Raw genomic sequence first — 23,033 nt, forward strand, 5'->3', positions numbered from 1 at the left:
TACAATATTTGTCTTTCTCTGTCTGACTTACTTGACTAAGAGTAATACCCGCCAGGTCCATCCATGTTGCTGCAAATGGCATTATTTCATTCTTTTTTATAGCTGAATAACATTCCATTGTGTATATACCACATCGTCTTTATCCCTACATGTAATGATGGACACTTTGGTTGCTTCCATGTCTTGGCTATTATAAATAATGCTGCTATGAACATCGGGGTGCATATATCTTTTCGAATTACTGTTTTCGTCCTCTTCGGATATATACCCAGGACTGGAATTGCTGGATCATATGGTGGTTCTATATTTAGTTTCTTGAGGAGCAGCCATGCTGTCTTCCACAGTGGCTGCACCAATTTATATTCCCAGCAACAGTGCACAGGGGTTCCCTCCTCACCAACATTTATTATTTGTTGTCTTTTTGATGATAGCCATCCTGACAGGTGTGAGAGATCTCATTGTGATTTTGGTTTGCACTTCCCTGATGATTAGTGATGCTGAGCATCTTTTCACGTACCTGTTAACAGGCCATCTTTATATCTTTGAAAAAAATGTCTATTCGGGTCTTCTGCCCACCATTAATTTTTCTAAATGTCTTCATTTTCAGCAATTATTTGTCACCATCCCCTACTCCCTACACCCCCCAACCCATACCCCACAACTCATGCTCTCAAGGCATTGGCTATTGCACTTGGGTTCCCTGAGTTGAAATGCTTATTCCCCAGAGATTCACCTGGTGACACTCTATTTATTCTCTGAGACCACATGGCACCCTCGCTCCCGTCTTTCCTGTTCTTGATAAATATGGTTGCCCCTCCTTCCATGCCCCTGGTTTATACCTTTACTAGAAATCTTCTCATCTTTCTCTGATTAAGTCAACATAGATATTATCTTCTTAGTCTATGTGGTATCATCATTCCTTCATTGATCCCACCATGCAAAACATTTTCTCAGTGTCTCAGTGGGCCAAGGGCTGTGGTATGAGCTGGGGATTCAAAAATGATCTAAAGCTATTCTCACTCCTTTGAGACCTTACAATCTCATGACAGAGGCTCACATATGAGCAAATAAATACTGTGCAGTGTGATAAACATTCACAAATCTATGGCTTGTCTTATCACTTCCTCCATCCTTAACATCCACCAATGGCAAAGGAGTGCTCGATAACTTCTTGAACAAGTGATGGTATGAATGAATGATGCCATGGATGGATTGGTCACCTTTAACCTAAACCAGTACTCCACACGGCAGTGTCTTATGAGGCACTTTCAAGAGTTACACAAACAAAACATTTTACTTTTAAAAACCAGTTATGTGTCTACCCTACTATATGTAAGAAAATATATAATTATCAAACCCATACTTTTAACAATATTATAGATGAGAAGAAGCTTAATCTTTTTAAGTGAGTCAATATAAAGTCCATACTAATGTGAAAATTTGGTTGCAGAATATAAATGGCTGAACTTTTAGAAATACTGCCTTAAACAAGGTAACTTTCAGTTTCCTTTCCTTTTTCTTTTTTTCATAAATTTATTTATTTATTTATCTCTGGCTGCGTTGGGTCTTTGTTGCTGCACGTGGGCTTTCTCTAGTTGTGGAGAGCGGGGGCTACACTTCGTTGCAGTGCATGGACTCCTCATTGCGGTGGCTTCTCTTGTTGCAGAGCACGGGCTCTAAGTGCGTGGGCCTCAGTAGTTGCAGCATGCGGGCTCAGGAGTTGTGGCTCGTGGGCTCTAGGCGCGTGGGCTTCAGTAGTTGTGGCACACGGGCTTAGTTGCTCCACAGCATGTGGGATCTTCCTGGACCAGAGCTTGAACCCGTGTCCCTTGCATTGGCAGGCGGATTCTTAACCACTGCGCCACCAGGGAAGTCCCCACCGCTTGCTTTTTGTAGGTTTTGTTCTTTTCCTCAATCCAGTCTATATAAATTTACCTGTAGAATTTGGGGAACCTCTTGAAATAAATCTTTTAGTGTGAAAACTTACAGCCAAGGGCAATTTAAATCTTTAAAAAGATAGGACAAAGAAAGTGTGTGTGTTGAAGATGTACCAAACCATATTTATATTATTTTATTTCAGAAGTGATTCTGTAAACTCTTCACTTGGATGTCCTGATTGTCACAGGTGAGACCTGTTCAGATGACAGGGGATAGAACTGCACACAGGCTGGGTTGAGGAGGGAGGAAGATTAGGGAATGGCTTTGCCAGGCATCCTGAGCGGTTGGGCATGGTTCTTTGACATTTATTAGGTACAGCAGTAGCTACGTGAGGACGAGGATGACAGCAACTCTAGGAAACCAACAGGGATCTGTCCTTGTCCTCGTACAGCTGTTTTGTGCCTACCTGGTCTTTTTTTCCTGTGGCTGCCGCTTACTCTTTTTTTTTTTTCGCTGCGTGGCATGCGGGATCTTAGTTCCCTGACCAGGAATCAAACCCGCACCTCCTGCATTGGAAGCGCAGAGTCTTAACCACTGGACCACCAGGGGAGTCCCTGCTTACTCTTTATTTCTCCCTTCTCTCTTCTCTCTTCTCTCTCTCTCTCTCTCTTGTCCATGGCTTTTGCCTGCTAACGTCTCTGTTTGTGGGTCTCAGCTTTTCGCCCACCATATGCTTGCATCTGGGGTGACTAACTCAACCCAAGTTCCCTGGGACTTCCCAGGTTTTAAGCCCAGAATTTCCACATCCTGGGAACACCCAAAGTCCTGGGCAAACCATCTCTTTTCTATATGGCTCATTGCAAATTCTGTAAGAAAGAAGAGGGAAGACCTGACTGGGTCTCTTAACCCCTCCCCAGCCCAGAGCATCAGAGCTCTCCCACCAGGCTCTCCCATCAGGGTGCTAATCCCTAGTGGCTGGACCAAGGTCAGGCTTGGGGGTGGCATAGAGAAGCTTCCCCAGTGCCTTCCTCAGAAGGTGCTTGTGAACTGGGCAAGCCTGGAATTTGCTTTGCTGGTCCCCTTTTCACTGTACACACCAGTTTGTCATTTATCAGGGTCCTGGGGTTCTTATGCATATTGGCTGTGGGTGTGTTGAATGGCGGATGTATATATGTGAGGGACCAGGTAGAAACTACCTGTTATCATTTCATTCCTTTCATTTTTATGAAATCAATCATGGTACACAGATTAGGCTCCTAATATAGTGTTATGGAAATTCTGGCCCAGCTTCTAATTATGATCCCAACCACGTCCACTCCAGAGAACATAAAGTTTGCAAAAAGCTATGTTTCAATAGCAAAACAGCATAACCTGGGAAACGTCGAATTTTAAGCACATGGGGATGAACACAAAATTCCCCCCCACCCCCCTCCGGCTGGAAGGCAGAGAAGCTGAGCTGCAGAGTGGTAGGTAAAGGCCGGAGGTCTTCATCTCCCTCCCCAAGTTCAGCACCCCACCCACCCACTTGGCCCCAGAAATTAGGTCCTTCATTATTAAAACTGTTTTTCCCATCTGCAAGAAACAGAGATTCTCCCCACCTCTTAAATTCTAGGGGCCGGGTTGGGGGAGAGAAAAATGAAATCGCTGTAAAAATACTTAAGTTCTGAAGCACATGATTGGTTTTCAGGAACTGACCGTAAAACTAGAGGGTGAAGAAGCTGTAGGGCTGAGGCTCGGGGCGGGGCTGCTGCAGCATCCCGTACCCCATTGCACTCCCGGGGCACCCCGCGTCCTAGGAGCATCGGCAGCGCCGTACTCCACGTGCGGGGTGAACTCGGCCAGCTCCGCGCCATCCCGGTGTCACTGCGTACCCCTGTTGCCCCCCACCCCCTCCCCTTCCTCCCCCTCCCCTCCCCCACCCCTCCCCTCTCCCCCCACCTCGCGGGAACCGAAGGGCCGTGTATTCGCACTGACCTTTCCATTCTCTGCTGTCGGTGGCTCTCTTACAAATAGTTTGTGGCTGTTACTCACCAAAGCTAAGAACTGCTGAGAAAACTGAAAAAACAAGTCTAGATGCATTATTGAAACAAAGTCTAGTTCAGCGTTTACTTGGCACTGAAGCATATGGAGACCATCAGTCCAGTTTGAAATGGGTTCCCCTGCCCTGGTAGGAAAGGTGAGGAGCTCTGAGTTCTAGAGGTAGGGGTGGAGGAGAGCAGAGGCTCAGGGGAGGGAGCAGTAAGGACCATTCCCTCCCCTTAGGGCCCCAAGACGCACGTCTGTAGACCTGGTTTCTGCTGAATCAAGGTCACCTCCAGGGCAGGCTCTCAGGGCCCCACACCCCACCCCTGTACTGTACAGGTGTGCCTTCCTGGCCACGCCTCCCCCAGCTCATCTCACAGGCTCTTTCCCCTACTGACCATGTCCAGGCTCCTCTCCAGCACCTCTGATGGCTGGTCCCAGCCTCACCTCCTCAGGGAAGCCCTGCCCACCTGGGATGGTCCATGGCGGTACAGAACCAGCACACTGGCTGGCACACACAGCGCACACCAGGTCTCAGTGAGCAGAGAGGATGCTATGCCTGGTGCCGTGTGGCTTGTACAGCAGTGCTCCCCAAATAATACCAGACCCAATTCTATAGTCGAGGGGAGAGGGATCTTAGAAGCTGGGTATAACCTCCCCTTTACCAACCCTGACTTGATTCTTCATTTCAGTAGAGCAAAAGGAATTAGAATAATTGAGAGACCCCCTAAGGTGGTCGTGAGAAAAGAGGATAAAAGATCCTAAGTAGGGGGGAGGGATTAATTGGGAGATTGGGATTTACATGTACACATTACTATATATAAAGTAGATAACTAATAAGGACCTACTGTCTGGCACAGGGAACTCTACTCAATACTCTGTAATGCCCTATATGGGAAAAGAATCTAAAAAAGAGTGGATATATGTATATGTATAACTGACTCACTTCGCTGTACACCTGAAACTAACACAACGATGTAAATCAACTATACTCCAATAAAAATTAAAACAAACAAAAAAAAGATCCTAAGTATTCAGCAAGTTTAACAGGGTGAAGGCTGACCAGGTTACAGGAGAGACAGGACCCTGACTGGCATTAACGCTCCGGGCCTCAGTTTTCTCATCTGAAGAATGGGGGAGGCCAGTGGGGAGAAGGGACCCACAGGATCCCAGTCTTCTGGCTCTGTGATTGGCTCCCCTTAGTTCTTGTTCCCCCCGACCCCCGATGGCTCACCGCAGCTTTTGAGGGAGGCCATGTGGAGAAGCCCCAAAGCAGAAATAGGCCAGCGAAGTCCCTTTCCATTGAGGCCTCACCAAATACTCCATACTGAAAGGGTTCATAATGGTATCACTGGGAAAAGCGAGGAAGCCAGCAGGGCACTAACGTCTGTGGAAGTTCTCACATTCCCGTGGATTCCATCCTGGGCCTTTAGGAATTCTGCGGACTATGTCGTGGTTTAGTTCACTCTGGGAGAAAAGGCATGAGCACATACAAGTTGCAGTTTTCACTTAAAAGCTGCCACCTGGGATCCAGACCGGGTCTGCGGTGACCCCACGTGAGCTCCACCCTGACGTACTGCACACATGGCAGCTTAGCTGCAGTGTTTTGCAGAGGAGGTCTGTGCTCTCCTGTATCTAGCAACTTAAAAGAGATAAAAAGAAACCCCAATAAAAACTAACATCAATGGATTCGTTTGAAAAGAAAGCAAATCTGCTTAAAGCATTAACACATTGGATCTAAGTGTGGCTCATGTTTATAAACGCATGAGGAATCTGTTATGACGTAGGGGAGGAAAGTTCCAGGACATCGGAATAGAGAGACTTGAGTGGAGCGGGGGGCTCTTGGCCACCTCCCTTCTCCTTGGCCAGCAGGGTCTCTTTGGAGCAATGGGGATTTTAAGAACTGTGAGGAAGATTGGTTATTCTGTGGAGAGATGCTGGAGCTATAAATGCTTACCTGGTCCCATCTGTGAGATCTTCACCCTAAACACAGAAAGGAAAATTCTGTTTTGGTGGATGAATCATACAGAATATCATATCGTAGAATTTGTGTTTCTTGATGTGAAATTGTTGGTGGGGCTGGTAATACAGAGATGAGGCTCACACCTTTAACTAATGCTTAAGTTTCTCTTTTGAGGTCTGTGTTGGGAAACTCAAACAGCATTATTATGTTCATTTTGCATTTGGAAACCAGAGGAGTATGTAGGGCTTATCTTGGACGACACGTAAGTGACCATCTGTGCTGGTTTGCCAGGGGCAGTCATAGTTTCTGCATCTTGTCCGTTGTTATTATTAGTGGTGTCCCCTTTCCCTATCACAAGTGCTCTGGTTTATATTTAAGTATACAGTCACCCTACCCAGCTGACACACAGCTGGCAACAGTAGGATTGAAGATCCTGCATTTCATTCACCAGATCACCCATTTAAGCAAATGTTTTCCCAGTTGTCAAAAGTCCTTTATTTCTGACTTACAGAGTGACACACAACAGTGTGTCCTTTAGGAAAGGAGGTGGGTGACACGTCAGACATGAGGTCTCTGATTGAAACATTGTTGCTCGTTTTTCACTTCGTTTTGTTTGACTTTCACAGTTATCAATGCCTTGGAAAATTATATTGTATGACTTTGCCCAGCAATAATTATTTCTTTTGTGTCCCAATGTCATATCATTTTTAGCTCTCGTGTTCTTAATAGGGTTTAAAGTTAAAAAAAAAAGAAAGAAAAGAAAACAAAAATTGAAACATAGCAGCACAATTCCACAAATGCTTGATTCTAGCCATGATTTCTCTCTTGAAAAACTTACACAAAGGCAGTTGACATGCTTTCCTCAGCCCTGTAATTAAATAGGCCTGCCGAGAAGTCATACACAACAGTTTATGATTTTTGTGATTAATGCCCAGCATGGCAATGCCTGTTGAAGTTCTATTATCACAACCAGTAATGGCCCAGTCCAGCCACAGGTTTGCTCTGAGTGCAAAATCACCGTTTGCCCTTACATCACTCTTTTATCTCATCAGTTGTCTTTCCTTTTATTTATTTTTAAATTGTCCTTATTCAGATGATATGATTTTTTTTTTTTTTTTTTTTGGCCACACCACACAGTATGTGGGATCTTAGTTCCCCAACCAGGGATCAAACCCGCGTCCCCTGCGTTGGAAGCGTGGAGCTTTAAACACTGGACTGCCAGGGAAGTCCCATCTTTCCTTCTAAATGACACGTCTCTGTGTCTTAGCTCATTTTGAGTCACGAATGGCCAACATATGGAGCCATTAACCAAGAAATCGTCTTGCACCCTTCCTAGTTAACTGAAATGGAGTTGAAAATGTAGCCTGCTGCTAACCTCTTGTAGTTCTCTGACTGCGGGAAAATCACATGTCAAGTTCTTCCCGCTTTCCTTACGCCTTTCACAGCAAATTTCAAAGTCTGGCGGTAGGCAGATTGGTTTGTCCTAGCAATTTTTAAATCCAGAAATTAAATTAAACTGAAAAGCCTTGTATACATGAAGTTCAAATAGTGTTTCTTCCAGAAAGAACATCTCCACAGTAACGGCAATGACAATAATAGTGTGTTTCATGAAGATATGAGTTACTAAGCTAATGTAGATTGTAGAATACGGTTACTGTTTTCCAGAGACCCCTGTCAGAGAAACTGACAATCAGCGAAAAGTTCTTAGTAAAGGGCTGTGTGTTTTGGGGAGAGATGTATAGAATAGTGCCATGGCATTAACACAGAGCCTCTCAAAGTGTTGCCAGTTCCTGTGCTCAAGGAGGAGGAACAAAGGGCCAGTAATGAGTAGAGAAGAAGCTTTTCCCCATATTGTGGTCAGAAAGTTTGACTTCAGGAGAACATGTTTTACTGTAAATATGTCTAAATTTCATGGTCCTTAACGATTTATGTTAATGATCTTCACTGCTAATGCCTTTTTCTTTTGTGCATTTCCCAGAGAATTCTGCTTCGAGGAATGTCTACAGAGGCAGCAGTCTGCTTTGCTTTGGGGGAGGGGAGGGTTCGATCAGCTAAGACACGTGGTCCCCCAAGGGGGTTCCTTGGGCTGCCAGGAAACTAAGCAGAGTTCAGGACGCTTGGGAGAGCTGCCCCCATCTTGCTTACCCGGGCGTCATCAAGAGGAGCTCGTCTGCTCTCACACTTTCCAAACAGCCCCAGGCAGGCAAAATCTGCATCTCAAAATGGATCTTTTCTTCCTGGATTGAGCTAGTCTGGAAGGGCCCCAGGTAGGGCGGGGTGCTGTTGCTTGCTGAGCACTGCCCTTGGAGGTGCCTTGCTACCTCCTTCATCCTGGGACCCCGCACTTTCCTGTGCCTCTGTACTGTGTCAGGTGACAGGTGGAAACTACCAGAAGCAGGCTCTTCGCACACCGCATCCAGTCAGGTTGGTGTCAGAGCCCAAAGCCTAGGGACGTCTGGTTTAGGCTGATGACCTGGTGCTGCCCGCTCTCTCCGTCTGCCCTGCCCCCATCCTTTCTGGCATGAATCATCTGAAGACAAATACCCAACATCTATACAAGGATCCGGATAATCTGGACCTGGGGGCCTGAACACAGATTCCTCCTTCATAAGCACTTTGTACCCAAGGAAATAGTCAGGTTGAAAGGAGATGCGACTGGCTTTTGCCGCAGGCTACCAGTACAGAAACTGTGTAAGATTAGCTCCTCCTTAAAGCAAGATTACCAGGTCCTTCTGTTGCAAAGTCACGGCGTCCTTGAGTTACCTGCGCCTTCAAACCCAATTGCCCGCCTTCCTGCTACCAGGCTTGGCTTTAACTTTGTGGATGATCTACCACTTCTTGGGTTTCAAGAAAAATTCTTCTAGGAGTTGAGGGGTCTCTTCTTCCCTTCCTGATGTGAGTTGAGCTCACTTCCCTGGCAGGATGACTTTTCTTTGTCCTTTACAGCCTTCCGAATCTTTCTTCTCCTAAGTGGCCAAAATATGTCCCCCACGCTGCCAAAGCACACGGGTGACTCAAGGTCAGAATCAGGAGCATAGGCCAGCCATTGTTCTGCACACAGGCTTCATCTAAATTAATCTAAAACCTTGCCTGAATGAACTGTAAACTGGCTCAAGGTATGGGCAGCGGCCTAACCACCGTGTTCCCCACCCCCCAAAATGATGGGGCTCCTACAGATATCACGCTCTCCCTCCCAGTGAGTGTGTTACTTGTCCGTATCTGAAACAGCAGCACCCACATTGCTCAGATTATTTCCCCGTTTTGTTGTTGTTGTTTTTTTTGTGGACACTGTGCCTCCTCTTTTCACTTTCTGGGAAATTTGCCAGTGTTTCAAGGACTGGGTAAAGAACAAAATAAATATTTGTAGGTAGTTTAAAGGGAGAATGAGTAAGTTGGATGTAACCCTGTTCCTTCCAAAGAAAAGCATTGAATCCATTCAAATATTTTAAAGTCATTAACTGGAGAGATTCAAAAGGTTGATTTTACTAGTTTGCTTTTCAGATTTGTGATCAACGTGTGTGTGTGTGTGTGTGTGTTGGGGAGAGGAAGAAGAGTCGAGAAAGTGTAGGGAAAGGAGTACAGACTTTTATAAGTCCAGCTGAAGAGATTGAAGTTGATTGCGTGAAAAGTCAGCTGCCTCTTTGTGTCTGTTAATCAAGTTCTAAACAGTCGGTGTCGGAAAGTGTTTACTCAAGAACCTTCAGCATATACCCTGTCTTTCTCACTGTCCTTTTAAAATGGGATTTCACTGAAATTTGGGACGTTCCGCAGTCGGCTGTTTATTTCTCTGGATATCAGCCTATTGGGAAGGCTGATTCTGTGTCTGAGATTAAAGAGACGGGAGAAGCGGCTTCCAGCAAAGGCTCCTGCCGGCGATCCTGGGAAATGTTTTCCTTCCTAGGCTGCGGAGTCGCCGCAGTTGGTGGCAGGGGCCACAGGCCGTGCGGGTCCCGGGCAGGAGAGCGCATCACCTGTTGGGGCCTACGGGAGCGCGCGGCGCGGGGCTGGCCTGGGCACAGCCCGCGTTCCTCGGGGGCCCGGCCCGCGGGCGGGCGGACAGACGGACGGACGCGGGGACGCGCGCGCGGGGGGACGCCGGAGGCCCGGCGCTGGAATGCAGTTTTCCCCGGCGAGAGAGACTTTGTACCGGAGTGGAGAGTAGTTTGGGGTGGGGTTTCGCACCGTTCCCTCCTCCCCACCCCCGGGCCCCCTTCCAGGCGCTTTCTGGGAGCTTTTTCAGAACTGCGCTCTGAAGTTTAAAGACCAGCGAAGGGCCTGGGCCGTAGGCAGGGACAATGGAAGAAAATGAAAGCCAGAAATGTGAGCCGTGCCTTCCTTACTCAGCAGACAGCAGACAGATGCAGGGTAAGTAACAGGCTCATTCAAAGATGGAGTTACGGTTCCGCGTGTCCCTCGCCGCTGGCGGCTGCTTTTTAGAACTGCAGACCGGGCGCCTGGCACAGAAAAGGCGTATTTCTTGGGGTGGTGCGTTTCCCAAACTGAGTGGAGAGCTGTGAGCTGGACTTTATCTCTGGAAGGATTTGCTTAAGCAGCAAAAGAAGTGGCGGGGTGATGTCACGTTTGTAGCCCCGTAAGCCGTCAGTACGTGCTAGATCTCTAGGCAATGACAAACCTATCGCTAAAAGCAGCTTTTCATCCTCACTGCTCCAGCCGTGGGAGAGAGGAGCTCTTTCTGGAAAGCTCTCTCTGGGACGGCAACACTTCCATTCATTGGTTGGGGGATTCCATGAGGCAAAGGCACGTTGGATGCAAGTTTTGTCGTATCTGAGAGTTAAACCGCAGAGTTTGGGCTGTTTTCTTTTCCAGATCGGAACAGCAGGGGAGCACTTGTCCAAGTGCGGGGAGAGATGGAAAACTCGGTGAATTTTCTGTATGCTTTCATTCAAAAGTTGGGAGCTGTTAGATAATTTTCTCCGAGCAGTTTCCCTTTGTGTTTATAATAGACTTGTCTTTTCCGTAGGGAATTTCCAGAAGCCTATGTTGTTCCAAAGAAATTTTGCAGTGGGGTTGGGTTGCAGTGGAGAAAGGACTCCTCTGCTGTGCAGTGTCTGACGTCTGTGATTCCAGAGCCTACCCTGCAGTATCATACAGGAAGCATGTTCAGACACCAAACAATCGAGAAGCCCCCAGCCCCCAGCCTACCCCAGGTTCATCCGGGGGCCAGTTAGTAACGGTGTTTGCCGGGCTGCTGTGATGTGCGTGGGAGAAGCAACTGCACAGGGGGAAAGGTGTGTGTTTTTTAAAAAGGCAAAATGGAAGTAACGAGTGACTCATCCGCACCGAAAATGCAAAACTAAGCCAGACAGAAGAAAATGCAATTAGAAGAGATAGACACACACACACTCCCACCCACCCACCAGTGAAATGCAGGAAACCTTAAGACCAGTAAATCCTGGAGAATCCCAGTCGCATAGCCATCAACTAGCCGGCTGTGTTTGTGCTTCCAAAGCACCACGCTCTCCTCAGTGGGGCTCCCTCGCCTCCCTTTCTCTCCCCATTTTGATAGACATGATCCTACAGCAGGAATTCAACCTCTGGGCTTCTGTTGAAATAAAAATACTCAGAATCTAGAGGGGCAACAAGAGTGGGACCGATTTAAGAAACGACTTTCAAACAACCGTAGCAATTCGAAGATATTTCAGAGGCTGGAGACTGTCAGACTGAGTGTGATCACTTTCTTTCTTCATTCATTCAATGAATATTGAGCATCTGTTACTTGGGAGTTACTGTTTTAGCTGCTGGGGATCCAGCAATGACCAAAATAGACTAAAAACACTTGCCTTCATTGAATTTTTATTCTGAGGGCCAAGTTTGGGGGGAAGGGGAGTGGTGGAGCTAGACAATGAACAAATAAGGAAAAGAGATGATGGCATATTAGGTGGCAGGGTTACCAGATTTGGCAAAGAAAAATACAGAATGCTTAGTTAAATTTGAATTTCAGATAAACGGCAAATAATTTTTTAGTATAAGTATATCCCATGCAATATTCAGGACATACTTATGCTAAAAATTATTCGTTATTTATCTGAAATTCAAATTTAACTGGGCATCTTTTATTTTAGCTAGTAACTCTGTTAGGTGGAAATAAGGCCGTGGGGAAAAATAAGGCAGGGAAAGGGAGGATTGAGTGTGGGGAGGGGGCAGGGGGTGAACCCAGAGTAAGGTCATTAGGGAGAACGTCACTGCTGTGATATTTGAACAAACATCCGAAAGAAGGAAGAGCATTTTCAAAGAACAGAGTGGGGAAAGGACGGGAAGAAAAGAGGTTAAGAGATAATTCTAGGCCATATCAGGTAGGGCCTGTGAGAGGGTAGTAAGGACTTGGGCATCTGTTTCAAGGGAGGTGGGAGCTGCTGGCAGGTCTGAGTGGTCTCATAAAGGGTAGATCCTGGGTGCTGTACTGAGAATCACCCCAGTGGGAGTGGGGGAGGGCAGGGAGCCCAGTTGGGAGGCTTCCACAGTAAACCAGGCCCTCGCTTGGGCCAGCGGGTAGGGTAGTAGAGTATTGAGGATGAAACCAAATTTGCCAAAGTATTGGATATGGGGGGGTACGAGAGACAGAGGAGTCAGAGATGAGTTCAAAAATTTTGGTCTGCGCCTTTGGGGAGTTGCCATTTACCTAAATGGGAAAGTGTTTGAGAGGAGTAGCTGAGAGGGTGTTTAGTGGCTTGGAAGTGGGTGGAGAGCAGAAAATCTTTTGGATATGGTAGGATCGAGAGGCTTATCAGGCATCCAAGTGGAGATGATGTTGATTGCGATTTGGATATTCATGGCTGGAATTGAGGAGAGGGGACCGGGGATTGTGAAAGATGGGCTAGGATTGGGTCCGTGTGCAGAAGGAAAGGTCCCAGAGATGCGCCCCAGGGCACACCAGCATTTAGAGGTCAGGGAGGCTGGAAGGGGTGGCTGGAGAGACTGTGAAAGGGAGCTAAGAATCCCAGTTAGATTTCTAAGATCCGGTTGAGTCCTGGGTGAAAATGGTGCTGTGAAGGAGTGTGGCCTCATCTCCAGTTCTTTGATGCGCGAGAGGCCCACGCAGGGAGGCCAGGCCTCTGATACCGGCATCACCCGAGATACCACACGCCCACTCCTATCCTTGCACACTTGATCGCATTTGGCATTGTAATGCCGGTGGCAGTGTGGTGTTCGGGGGCAGAGAACATACCTTCTTTGTCTTCACATCCCCAGCACCTAACTGAGCACCAGGCATGAGACAGCGATCAAGAAATTCGCGCTGAACAGAAGGCTAATTATACCACCCCAGGGCTTTGAGTTTATCAATCTACAATAGATAAGGATCCCTTGGGTGATCATGTAACTTGTTCAAACTGAGACAGTTTTGAGAGTGAAAGGGGGGAATGCTATAAATAATTTCGCTGGGACGACAGTTGTAACCCAGAACTGTTTGGCAAACTGGGCGCATATGGTCACCTCGAGAATAGCTCTTATAAATGAGGCTCCCAGGGCTAAATTGTCAGCTAGTGAGTAATAACAGTGTGAAAGGGTACTTGCAAGTAAGTGCACAGAGGTGCTTAGTAATTAGCGGTTGAATTTGAATCGAACCGTATCACGCTTCTTTTGAAGGCCCTGGACTCCTCAGAGGGGTCCTGGGGGTTCCTGGGGATGCCTGTCCACCCACAGCAGCCCTGAGGCGACTGCTTTTGCTCTGGCCCCAAAGGTCTTGGGTGAAGACCCTGTGCGAGTGAAGTGCAGTCAGCACCTGCTTACCTCTGCCACCCCTGATTCTCCCGTGTAAGATACCAGTATTTACTGTGGTGGTAATCATTTCACAATATATAAGTGTATCAATTCAATACATTGTACACCTCAAACTCAGACAAGGTTATATGTCAATTATATCTCAATGAAGCCGGAAAAAAGAATAGTATTGGCAGCCCCACAGAATGCAAGCTCGGGGAGTCCCAGACATTTTGGTCTCTGCTCCGGTCTCCTCTAAAATTGCCCCATTGGTTTCTGTCTCTTATCCTGCTTTACTCTTCAGAGCACTTATCACTATGTGACATTTATATACACATTATCTGTTCGTTGTCTGTCTCCCTAATTATAATGTGGATCCTCTTTGAGGGAAGGGAATTAAGTCTCTCTAGATCGCCATTTCACTACACTTCCTAACTCCTTTCAGCGTTTGGAGCAGTCACTCAATAAATATTTGCGAAAAAATGAATCAATCAATTAATCAGCAAATCAACCTTTGAGACAAGAATGCTTTCCTGGGTAGGGGAGGGGCTGTTGCTATTTTGTCTAAAATCTCTTCCAGAAACCTCTTTTTTTAAATTTTGTCAGGTTTTTAGAGCAATGTACATAATGATCTGGTTTCAGCTGTAATTTCTGTGCCAATTTGTCTCTGGTGGTGATCTTTATGATATTAACAAGAGAGCTGGCAAACTGAGGAATCCTGTGGGCCCCCAACAGAATATGCGATACATAGGAGTCAGATAACCTGATTGCCGTAATGTCTGTGGCCTAGCATAATCAAGGTTAATTTTTTTGAACGCGTTGGAATGTGGACATTCTTGGCCGAGTGGAACTGCTGGGTGGTTTACCTCCAGACCACCCCGGGGCCTAGGTTCCTTCTGTCTAGTTATGACGCCATTCCCCAGGCTCTGGGAGGCTTCTGCTGGAGCTTTTGCATTTAACCGGCCAAAGGGGAAAGAGAAAGGGCACGGAAGATTATTCAGGAGGTCAGGGGCCAGGACTACAGGTGGCCCACATCACTTCTACCCACATTGCATTGCCCGGGATTAGAACAAGACCCCAGCTAGATGAAGGGGACTGGAAAATGCACTTTTCTTCCGTGTGCACAGGAGGATGTTATGGTTTGAATACACGGACAGACAAAATGTGGCTGCTGCCACGGTAGATCCAGGTGGATTGTACAGCGAGTCAAAGCTGCAACTCCCCGCGATGTTCCGATGCAAGAGAGCATCCCGGCACAATTGAAAAAGCGACACCTTAGAGACAGCTGACCAGCAGCCACTAGGAAGCAGTGGGGGACTCCTTCCCTAGGAGGCCAGTTGCTGCCTAATCTGACCCAGGAATACAATGTCAGGAAAGCCAACAGCCCTGTTCCTGGCTCTCGGGTAGCAGGCAGGCGTGGGATGCCTAAATGATGCCAGGTCCGGATCCCATTCTGCAGGTCAGCCGACCCAGCCCAGGCAACCCAAGAGGGGGCCAAGAAGCCAGTCTCGGCAGCTCCCGCGGCCCCCCGCCTGCAGGATGATTTGCTGTGTGGGTGTGTACCTTTGGATGACCCATCCTCCGTAATCCTCTGCCTCCCCGGCATACCTGGTACATACCTGCCCCTCCCCGTGTCCCCACTTTCTACTTTTCCTTTCCAGAAGTCTCCATCCCAGCCAGGATGCCCTTTGAAACTCAGAAGAGTCTCTCTGGCACTTCTGCTCTCTTGATCCCCACCCACTCCTGCTTGGGAAAGGTTGGAGGGGCCATTCTCCCCTGGAAGCTCCCAGCTGGAAACGAGCCGCCGGAGGGATGGCTCTGGGCTGGGGAGGGGTAGGGAGGGAAAACTGGAAGCCTTGTCTCCAGGCTCCAGCTTCATTATTTGTTTGACCCCGATTCCCAGAATAGCAAACAGCTCGACACACCCAGACTTAAATGTTAGCACCAAAGTGCCCTCCAGGCAAGGGTTAGCACTGTGTTTCTGTTTGCACGCCTGGGACAGCGTGTCCATGTGGATGGTGAGGAATTGGTGGGACTTGAGATCTCTGACTCCGCGCTGTGGAATTGCGACTACACATCATCTGCTGCTCCCCTTTGTTTGCTTCCTCCTCGGCTGAAAGATCCCATTCTCCCCAGATGACCGGAATGGGAGAGCAGTCTCCTCTCCCTCGGGCATGGGAGTCAGTGGCTTCCAAGAACTGAGTCTCATGGTGGGAGAGGCTCCAGTGACCGGGAGGCTTCGTGTGGGAACAGCGTTGGGTTGTTATGGGTGCCGTGAAAGTGGAGCAGGGGCCTGGTGGGGACCCGTGAGCAGATGGGGCCCAGAGCTAAGTGAGGGGCAGGCAGGTGAGGCCGGGGAGGGAGTGGGCGCCCAGGGCAGTTAGGTGTCTGCCAGGGGCAGTGCACTGGTGCCGTTCGCTGCTGCCCTCCACCTCGCCTTAAACCTCCGTAAGCACCTGGAGACATTTTAGAAGAATCCACACGACAGAAAAAATGGAGAAGTGACCTAAGATTGACGTGACCTTCTTAGTGGGCAGTGTTAGGAAGGGTGGGGCTTGGAGGGTCGCAGAGTTGGGGGCTGCTCAAAAGTGAATGTTGACAGATGGACTCTGAACTCCAGCTCTGCCCCTCCCCACTCCTTTCCCAATTTATCTCAAAGAACGTGCAAAACTCTTTTCAGTCTCCAAGGCATTGCTGTTCTGGCAGTTTCGACCCCTTCTGAGGATCCTGAGATGAAACAGAATGGTTCTTGTGAGTCTGTGTGGCAAAGCGAGGCCGAATGGAACTTTCTGCCCTTGTTGGTAGTTGAAGAACAGGAGTGTTTATCCTTATGGGTGTATGTGGATACTTGTGTGTTATGTCCAGGTGAAGAAATCACCTTCCCAGCGATTCCATCCTGCTAATTAATCTAGCTGTCCTGGATGACTTTTCAAATATATTATTTTCATGATGTCAAAAGTAATCAAGGGCATTACCTGGTGGTCCAGTGGTTAGGACTCCGTGCTTCCAATGCAGGGGGCACAGGTTCAATCCCTGGTTGGGGAACTAAGATCCCACAAGCCGTGCGGTACGGTCAAAAAAAAGAAGTAATCGTAAAAATCCATTTGGAAGTCAGCTGTGTTATATCACATATATAACAATTTTGGCTAATACAAAACTCACATGCACACACTCACTCAAAAAGATAAGGCTGAACCTCTTCAGATTGCCCACGTATTTACCAACCTGAGATACGGCATTTTCTGCACCTGGCTTTATCCCGTAGATCCTATTACCTCTGGGTCGTTAGAGAAGAAACCACAAATAAGGTAGCCATCACGTGAGCCCATATAATGAGAAGGTAAACTAAGTGAATGGAATTATAGTTAATCTCCCAGTATCTTTTTTTTTTTTTCCAACCCAAAGGTCTTTATTGGATGCTTACTAATGATTAGCACGGGCTGGGTGCTAAGGGAAATTCCAAAGAAACACGTGCACGAAAGCTCATAATAAACAGTCGCGTTCTCTTCTCACCATTTTCTTATTGATCCTGCAGTATCAGTAGCACAGGTAATGTTATCGCACTCTCCATTTTGTAGGTAGGAAATCAAGACAGACAGACACCAGACGGCTTGGCTAAAACCACATGTAGAGTTGGCAGTGGAGCAGGGCCTAGTACTCAGGGCTTCTGTGTAATTCCTACCGCCATCCCCTCCCCTGTTGAAAAAATACTTCACTCAATCATTGCGTAACTTGAGGTGCTCCCATGTTCAAGGTGATTTTCAATGGAAGACTCTTCTTCTCATCATTTGAAGAAAAAGGGAACCGTTTCCACCCATTCTTCCAGATTTCAATTCCATTATTTCAGGAGTGATTTGAGCCTCCCTGGTTTCATACTGAGTCCCAGAGCCTTTTTATTTATTTGTTTTTTTCAATGTCTTTTAATCCAATAGTTCTGTCTTCTCCCCCTTCTAAACGTACTGCTGAAACTAATGAAAAGGAGAATGAACTAATTGGGCTTTTTTCCCTTCCCTTTCCTCATCAGTATCTGATGGAGATGCTGTAATTAGCCACGTAATGAGAAGTGAAGGGTAAACGAGAAGAATTATTCCCAGAACACACATCTAGGGGTGAAAAACTGGAGCAGGACAAAGAGCCAGAGATGACAGTATTTTCTGTGCCTAAGCAAGGCTGTGGTACCTACAGTTCTAGACACGAGCATTTCTAGGTAAAGAAGAGGGAAACTGTATTGGTGTCATTGCCTCTGGAGGAGCTAGTTTACGTGTAAACTCTGGACACGTGTTGGTTTATATCACTGGTGTCAAGATTTAGTTCTCTGAGACTCTATCCTAAAACTCTTAAATATTGGGTGTATTTTCTGTACTTAATTTTTAAAGATAATTAGCAAATACACTCTTAAATTGGAAACTTATTTTTTAAAAATAATTTAGAGTATATTTATAATAAAAAATTTAAAAAATGGGACTTCCTTGGCAGTCCAGTGGTTAAGACCCCGTGCTTCAAAGGCAGGGGGCGCGAGTTCAGTCCCTGCTCGGGGACCTGGGATCCCACATGCTGCGTGGTGTGGCACAGCCAAAAAATAATTTAAAAATTAACAAATAGAGAGTATTTAAATTTGCATATCTAATACCAGTTCAACCATGCTTATTTTATTAATGAAGACAGTGAGGCTGAGAGAGGTCCCATCCTTTGTCCTGAGTCTAGGATTAAAGGCAGGACTCCTGAGACCCAGCCCTGTGCTTTTCCAGGGAATTCAGTGGACGAGGATACCTTACTCTGCCTGCGTCTGTGTTACTGTATATGAGCTGCTCTCCATGAAGAGAACTTGCAAGCTTCTCAAGTACTTCAGAATGCTTATTACTCTCTCTTCCTATTCTGTATTTTGTTCTGTTTTGTTTTGGTGTTTTTTTTTTAAGAAGTAACTCCTGAGACTTCCCTGGTGGCGCAGTGGTTAAGAATCCGCCTGCCATTGTAGGGAACATGGGTTTGAGCCCTGGTCCAGGAAGATCCCATGTGCCGCGGAGCAACTAGGCCCATGCGCCACAACTACTGAGCCTGCACTCTAGAGCCTGTGAGCCACAGCGACTGAGCCCATGTGCCACAACTACTGAAGCCCGCATGCCTAGAGCCTGTGCTCCGCAACAAGAGAAGCCACTGCAATGAAAAGCCTGCGCACTGCAACGAAGAGTAGCCCCCACTCGCCGCAACTACAGAAAGACCACACGCAGCAATGAAGACCCAACACAGCCAAAAATAAATAAATAAAAAATAAATAAATTCATTAAAAAAAAAAGGAAGTAACTCCTCTTCTCAGTTAACTGGAATATTCAAACCTGACACTCCATTTGCCATCCATTGAGAATGAGTGGAGATTCGCTATGCATGGTCATTGCCGGCCTCAGTTGCTCAGTTCTAAGTAGGAATCACTTGTTCCTACCTGGCCAGCTCAGAGGCCAGGTGTCTGGGTCAGGACCTTCAAAATGCACCATCTCTCTTCCCTTTTCATTGAGTATTTCAGATAAAGTCTGTTTCAAGTAAAACGTGTCTAAGCCTTTACATCCCCTCGATTATTACCTGTAATAATATTCTTCGGCTTGCTTGGTTTGTGATAACAGGGAGAAATTGAATTTTCAAGTGGTTCACGTGTCCATGATTATAACGGCTATTTTTGGTCTTGGAGATAAAACAGATGTTTCAGAAACCACCTTCAGATTATAAAAATATAAAAAATCCTGTTACCAGGGTGAAACTGTGTTTAAAAATAAAGAAATAATCAGAATCACGGAAGTTAACTTTTCTGTAATTACAGATGAAGGTGAAGGGTTAACCCAAATTGACTGCAAACTAGTCCGACCAGGGGTTCTCGTTTTGAATAACCTCAGGGAAAGAGTCAGAAATTGTAGAGTTTTTGCTGCAACATCTTGATTTCTAAAGTGCAGTTTTGCATATTTCTTTCGATTGTTGATTTGCTCCCCTTCTTGCCACACACACACACACACACACACACACACGCACGCACAAGTGTGCTAAGTTGCATTCATGTTTTAACAGCTGCTCCAAATGCTCTTGGTGCTCTGTAGATGAGATTTCTAGTGTGAAATCATTAATTGTGAGCTCTATCTTTTTTGTTTTTCAGAACAAGGAAAGAGCAATTCGCAGGTAGCATCCTTAGAAGATGCAGAATGTCGCAGAACCAAGGAACGCCTTTCTAATGGAAACAGTCGCGTTTCAGCTTCCAAATCTTCCCGAAACATCCCAAGGAGACACACTCTAGGTGGACCTCGAAGTTCCAAAGAAATACTGGGAATGCAAACATCAGAGATGGATCGTAAGAGAGAAGCTTTCCTAGAACATCTAAAGCAGAAATACCCCCATCATGCCACAGCCATCATGGGCCACCAAGAGAGGCTGAGAGACCAGGTACAAATATATGATGCCATTTCACTCTGCAGAGCTCATTCTTTTTTTTTTTTGTTTCTTCTTCTTCTTCCACTTTTATTGAGATATAATTGGTCTGTGGCACTGTACATTTAAAGTATACAGCACAATGATCTGACTTACATTCATCACGAAATGATTATCACAGAACATTGAGTGAACATCTATCATCTCATTTAGATACAAAATGAAAGAAATAGAAAAACAATTTTCTTCCTTGTGATGAGAACTCTTAGGGTTTACTCTCTAAACAGCTTTCATATATAACCCACAACAGTGTTATGACATTTATCATGTTTACTTTACATCCCGAGAACTTATTTATTTTATGACTGGAAGTGTGTACCTTTTGACCACCTTCATCTGATTCCCCCTCCCCGTGCAAAGCTCATTCTTTAATGAACATGAGGGAAAGTAAAGACCTTCAGTTTAAAGGGGAAACAAATAGTTGAGTGGATTGTGCCCACTGTTGCGTTGTCCCAGATCTCTTTGGGGGGTTATGGGAAGGAGGCAGATGGGTTTGACCTGACGGCTTAGCCCTTTTTATTGGCAACAGTCAGAGAACCGGAGGTGAGAGAAGAGAGACCCGGAGGATATGCGGTTCCCCTAAAAGAGCGTCCCAGCTTCAACCACAAATACATGTAAAGTGCAGGCGATGCACGGGTATCACTTGACTGAGTAAAGCACGGGACCAACTAATGTGTACCCCGATAGCACTGAGTGCTGGGCACAGTGAATGAATGAATACATGCATACATATGTACATAGATTTTTCAGGCTAAAACAGAGCATGCAAAGGGGTAGACTTGTGATAAACCCCTTTTCCTTAAAAAGCTGACATTAGGGTTTTGTTTTCTGCTCTCTTCTCTTTTCTAATCGGAGATGTTTTCCTTTTGCACGCTTGGCTTTCTGCTGTCATCAGCTACGTGTTTTCTCAGGTTATCTTGACAACCATACAGATACCACCCGACTGGGACTCGGGATGCTTTTGTTTCTTGGCTGTGTGTATAGTTACTTGTTAGCAGACAGCGTGGGTTTGGGGTTACAGGAGATGGGGGGGCCACCCTCCTCTGTACCCCTCACAGATAGGCGTCTCCATCTGCGGATGGAGACCATGGTAACGGAAGCAGAGCACACTTAGCCATAGGACTGGTCGGGACAAGGGCAGGCTCTTATTGATTTCGACACTCATCGAAATTAGTAGAGAGACAGGTAGAGAGACAAGCTCTGTGTTTTAAGTCTGCTCTCTCGCCAGTTAGTTACAAAAGCGATGTCTAACTCGGCTTTTGATCGTCTGTGGAAATGGAGATTGGCACCAGCCTGAGTAATTTAAATCTATACTTTATCCTCAATCTCCTGTGCCCCTTTAAATGGAAGCTTCTCTTCTATGAAATCTTCATCAGAGTCCCTAAAAATGTGTAATATGCCTCATGAACTGTATGTTGAAAAGTTCACATTCCCAAGAGGCAGTAGGCCCAGAAGAAGAGAAACAAAAGATGAATCCGGGTTGATGTACTTGAGATGAGCAGATTAATTCTTCAGTAAATAAGAAAAGGATGGCCATCTTCATTTCAAGCATATATAGAAAATACCCCTATTTTCTTTTATTTCTATTTATTTTTTAAATTTATCTCCCCATCCCAGTTTTATTGAGATATAGTTGACATATAACAAAAATACCTCTATTTTCTATTGATAGTTGGACACTCTCCATTTAATTAATGGAGTTTGTCCCTCTCTCTGTGTCATAATATATGAGGCATCATGCTTTATCCAGTGCTCTTCAGATTGAGGAAACTCAGGACAGTTACAGTTATACAATTTGCTAAAGAAAAGTTGGAATTTGAATCCAGTTAAGTCTAAATCCTTGTTTATTCCACTGTTCTATTAGTTGAAAATCATTGCGTATAGAGCAGATAGTATGGTCTGTGTATGAGGTGTAAGGGACGTGTGTGTGTGTGTGTGTGTGTGTGTGTGTGTGTGTGTGAGAGAGAGAGAGAGAGAGAGAGAGAAAGAGATAGAGAGAAAGAGGCTATAGGGACAGCGATCTGGGTGAAGGAGGCTAGAGAGTTGATTTGTGTTGAGTGAGGAAGGCAAATGTATATTTTTGAAGTTAAAATGTATTATTTTGCAGAGAAATATAGAAATTAATCTGTCAAAAGTGGTAAATTTTCCATTTAAAATTTTTTTCAGTTGCTGTAACTGTTATTATTTGTGATGTCATAATTGTTGCTACTACCATGATGATGATGGCTTTGGATAAAGTTACTATATGGGGAGCCTAAAAATAACCTGAAGGTTGTAAAGGGCGATGGTGTCAAAAGACAGTAATGAATGTGGCTGAGTGGCCTCAAGCTCCGATCTCCTGTCACTTGCATCTCCGCCATAATGTAGTCTGGCCACGGCTGGTCAGCTGCCCCTTCCTTGGGTAATTTGAGATGAATTCCAAGCTGACTATCCAAAAGGGGAAAGGTTGTGATGCGTGGGTCTGTGTGTACGTTTTTCCTTCTGCTGCTGTGTTGCAAAGGAACCTTAATCAGCATTGTAAACATTAGAGATAAGCTTAGGTGACGACTTAGGAAATTCCTATAGGCAGCACTTCACCTTCTGTCTTTTTCATTCTTTTTCTCCTACCGCCCATTTCCTCTTTCCTGTCCTCTTCTCCACAACACGCTTTGCTCCTCCCTGACCTTCTGACAATGGATTATTCCAGGCTTCCTTTACCGGAAGATCACGTGACCGGCCGTAAGGAGGAATGCAAATATCACAAGTCTGATGCACTTTCCAGATAGGGAGTTTCTAAACACCACAGACTCTTCTGGTGGCTGTTTTCTTGGTTGCTTCCCAGAAAAGTGGCCTTAGTGAGAAGAGTGCCAGTGAGAGAAGTCAAGGATAACGTGACGAAAATGCTGTATCCAGTACTATACGTGAAATATCTTGGTGCTGAGGGAATCCAGGCTCTAATTCCTTGGTATCAAACATCAGGAGAATCAGAGCACGCCTTGTTTTGAGA

General features: G+C 46.0%; 1 protein-coding gene across 4 annotated transcripts in view; it reads left to right on the forward strand.

Moving 5' to 3' along the window:
- The first annotated feature begins 10,158 nt into the window (after positions 1 to 10,158).
- KIAA1217 (KIAA1217 ortholog) overlaps positions 10,159 to 23,033 on the forward strand; it is a 321,560-nt gene continuing 308,685 nt past the window's right edge. For all 4 annotated transcript variants that reach the window (XM_065870849.1, XM_065870852.1, XM_065870851.1 and 1 more), the window contains exons 1-2: positions 10,159 to 10,228; positions 19,719 to 20,002. In XM_065870849.1, coding sequence (XP_065726921.1) covers positions 10,159 to 10,228; positions 19,719 to 20,002 — 354 coding nt within the window. The remainder of the gene's footprint in view (positions 10,229 to 19,718; positions 20,003 to 23,033) is intronic.

This window comes from Phocoena phocoena, chromosome 2 (genome assembly GCF_963924675.1).
Source record: "Phocoena phocoena chromosome 2, mPhoPho1.1, whole genome shotgun sequence".
Lineage (NCBI taxonomy): Eukaryota > Metazoa > Chordata > Mammalia > Artiodactyla > Phocoenidae > Phocoena > Phocoena phocoena.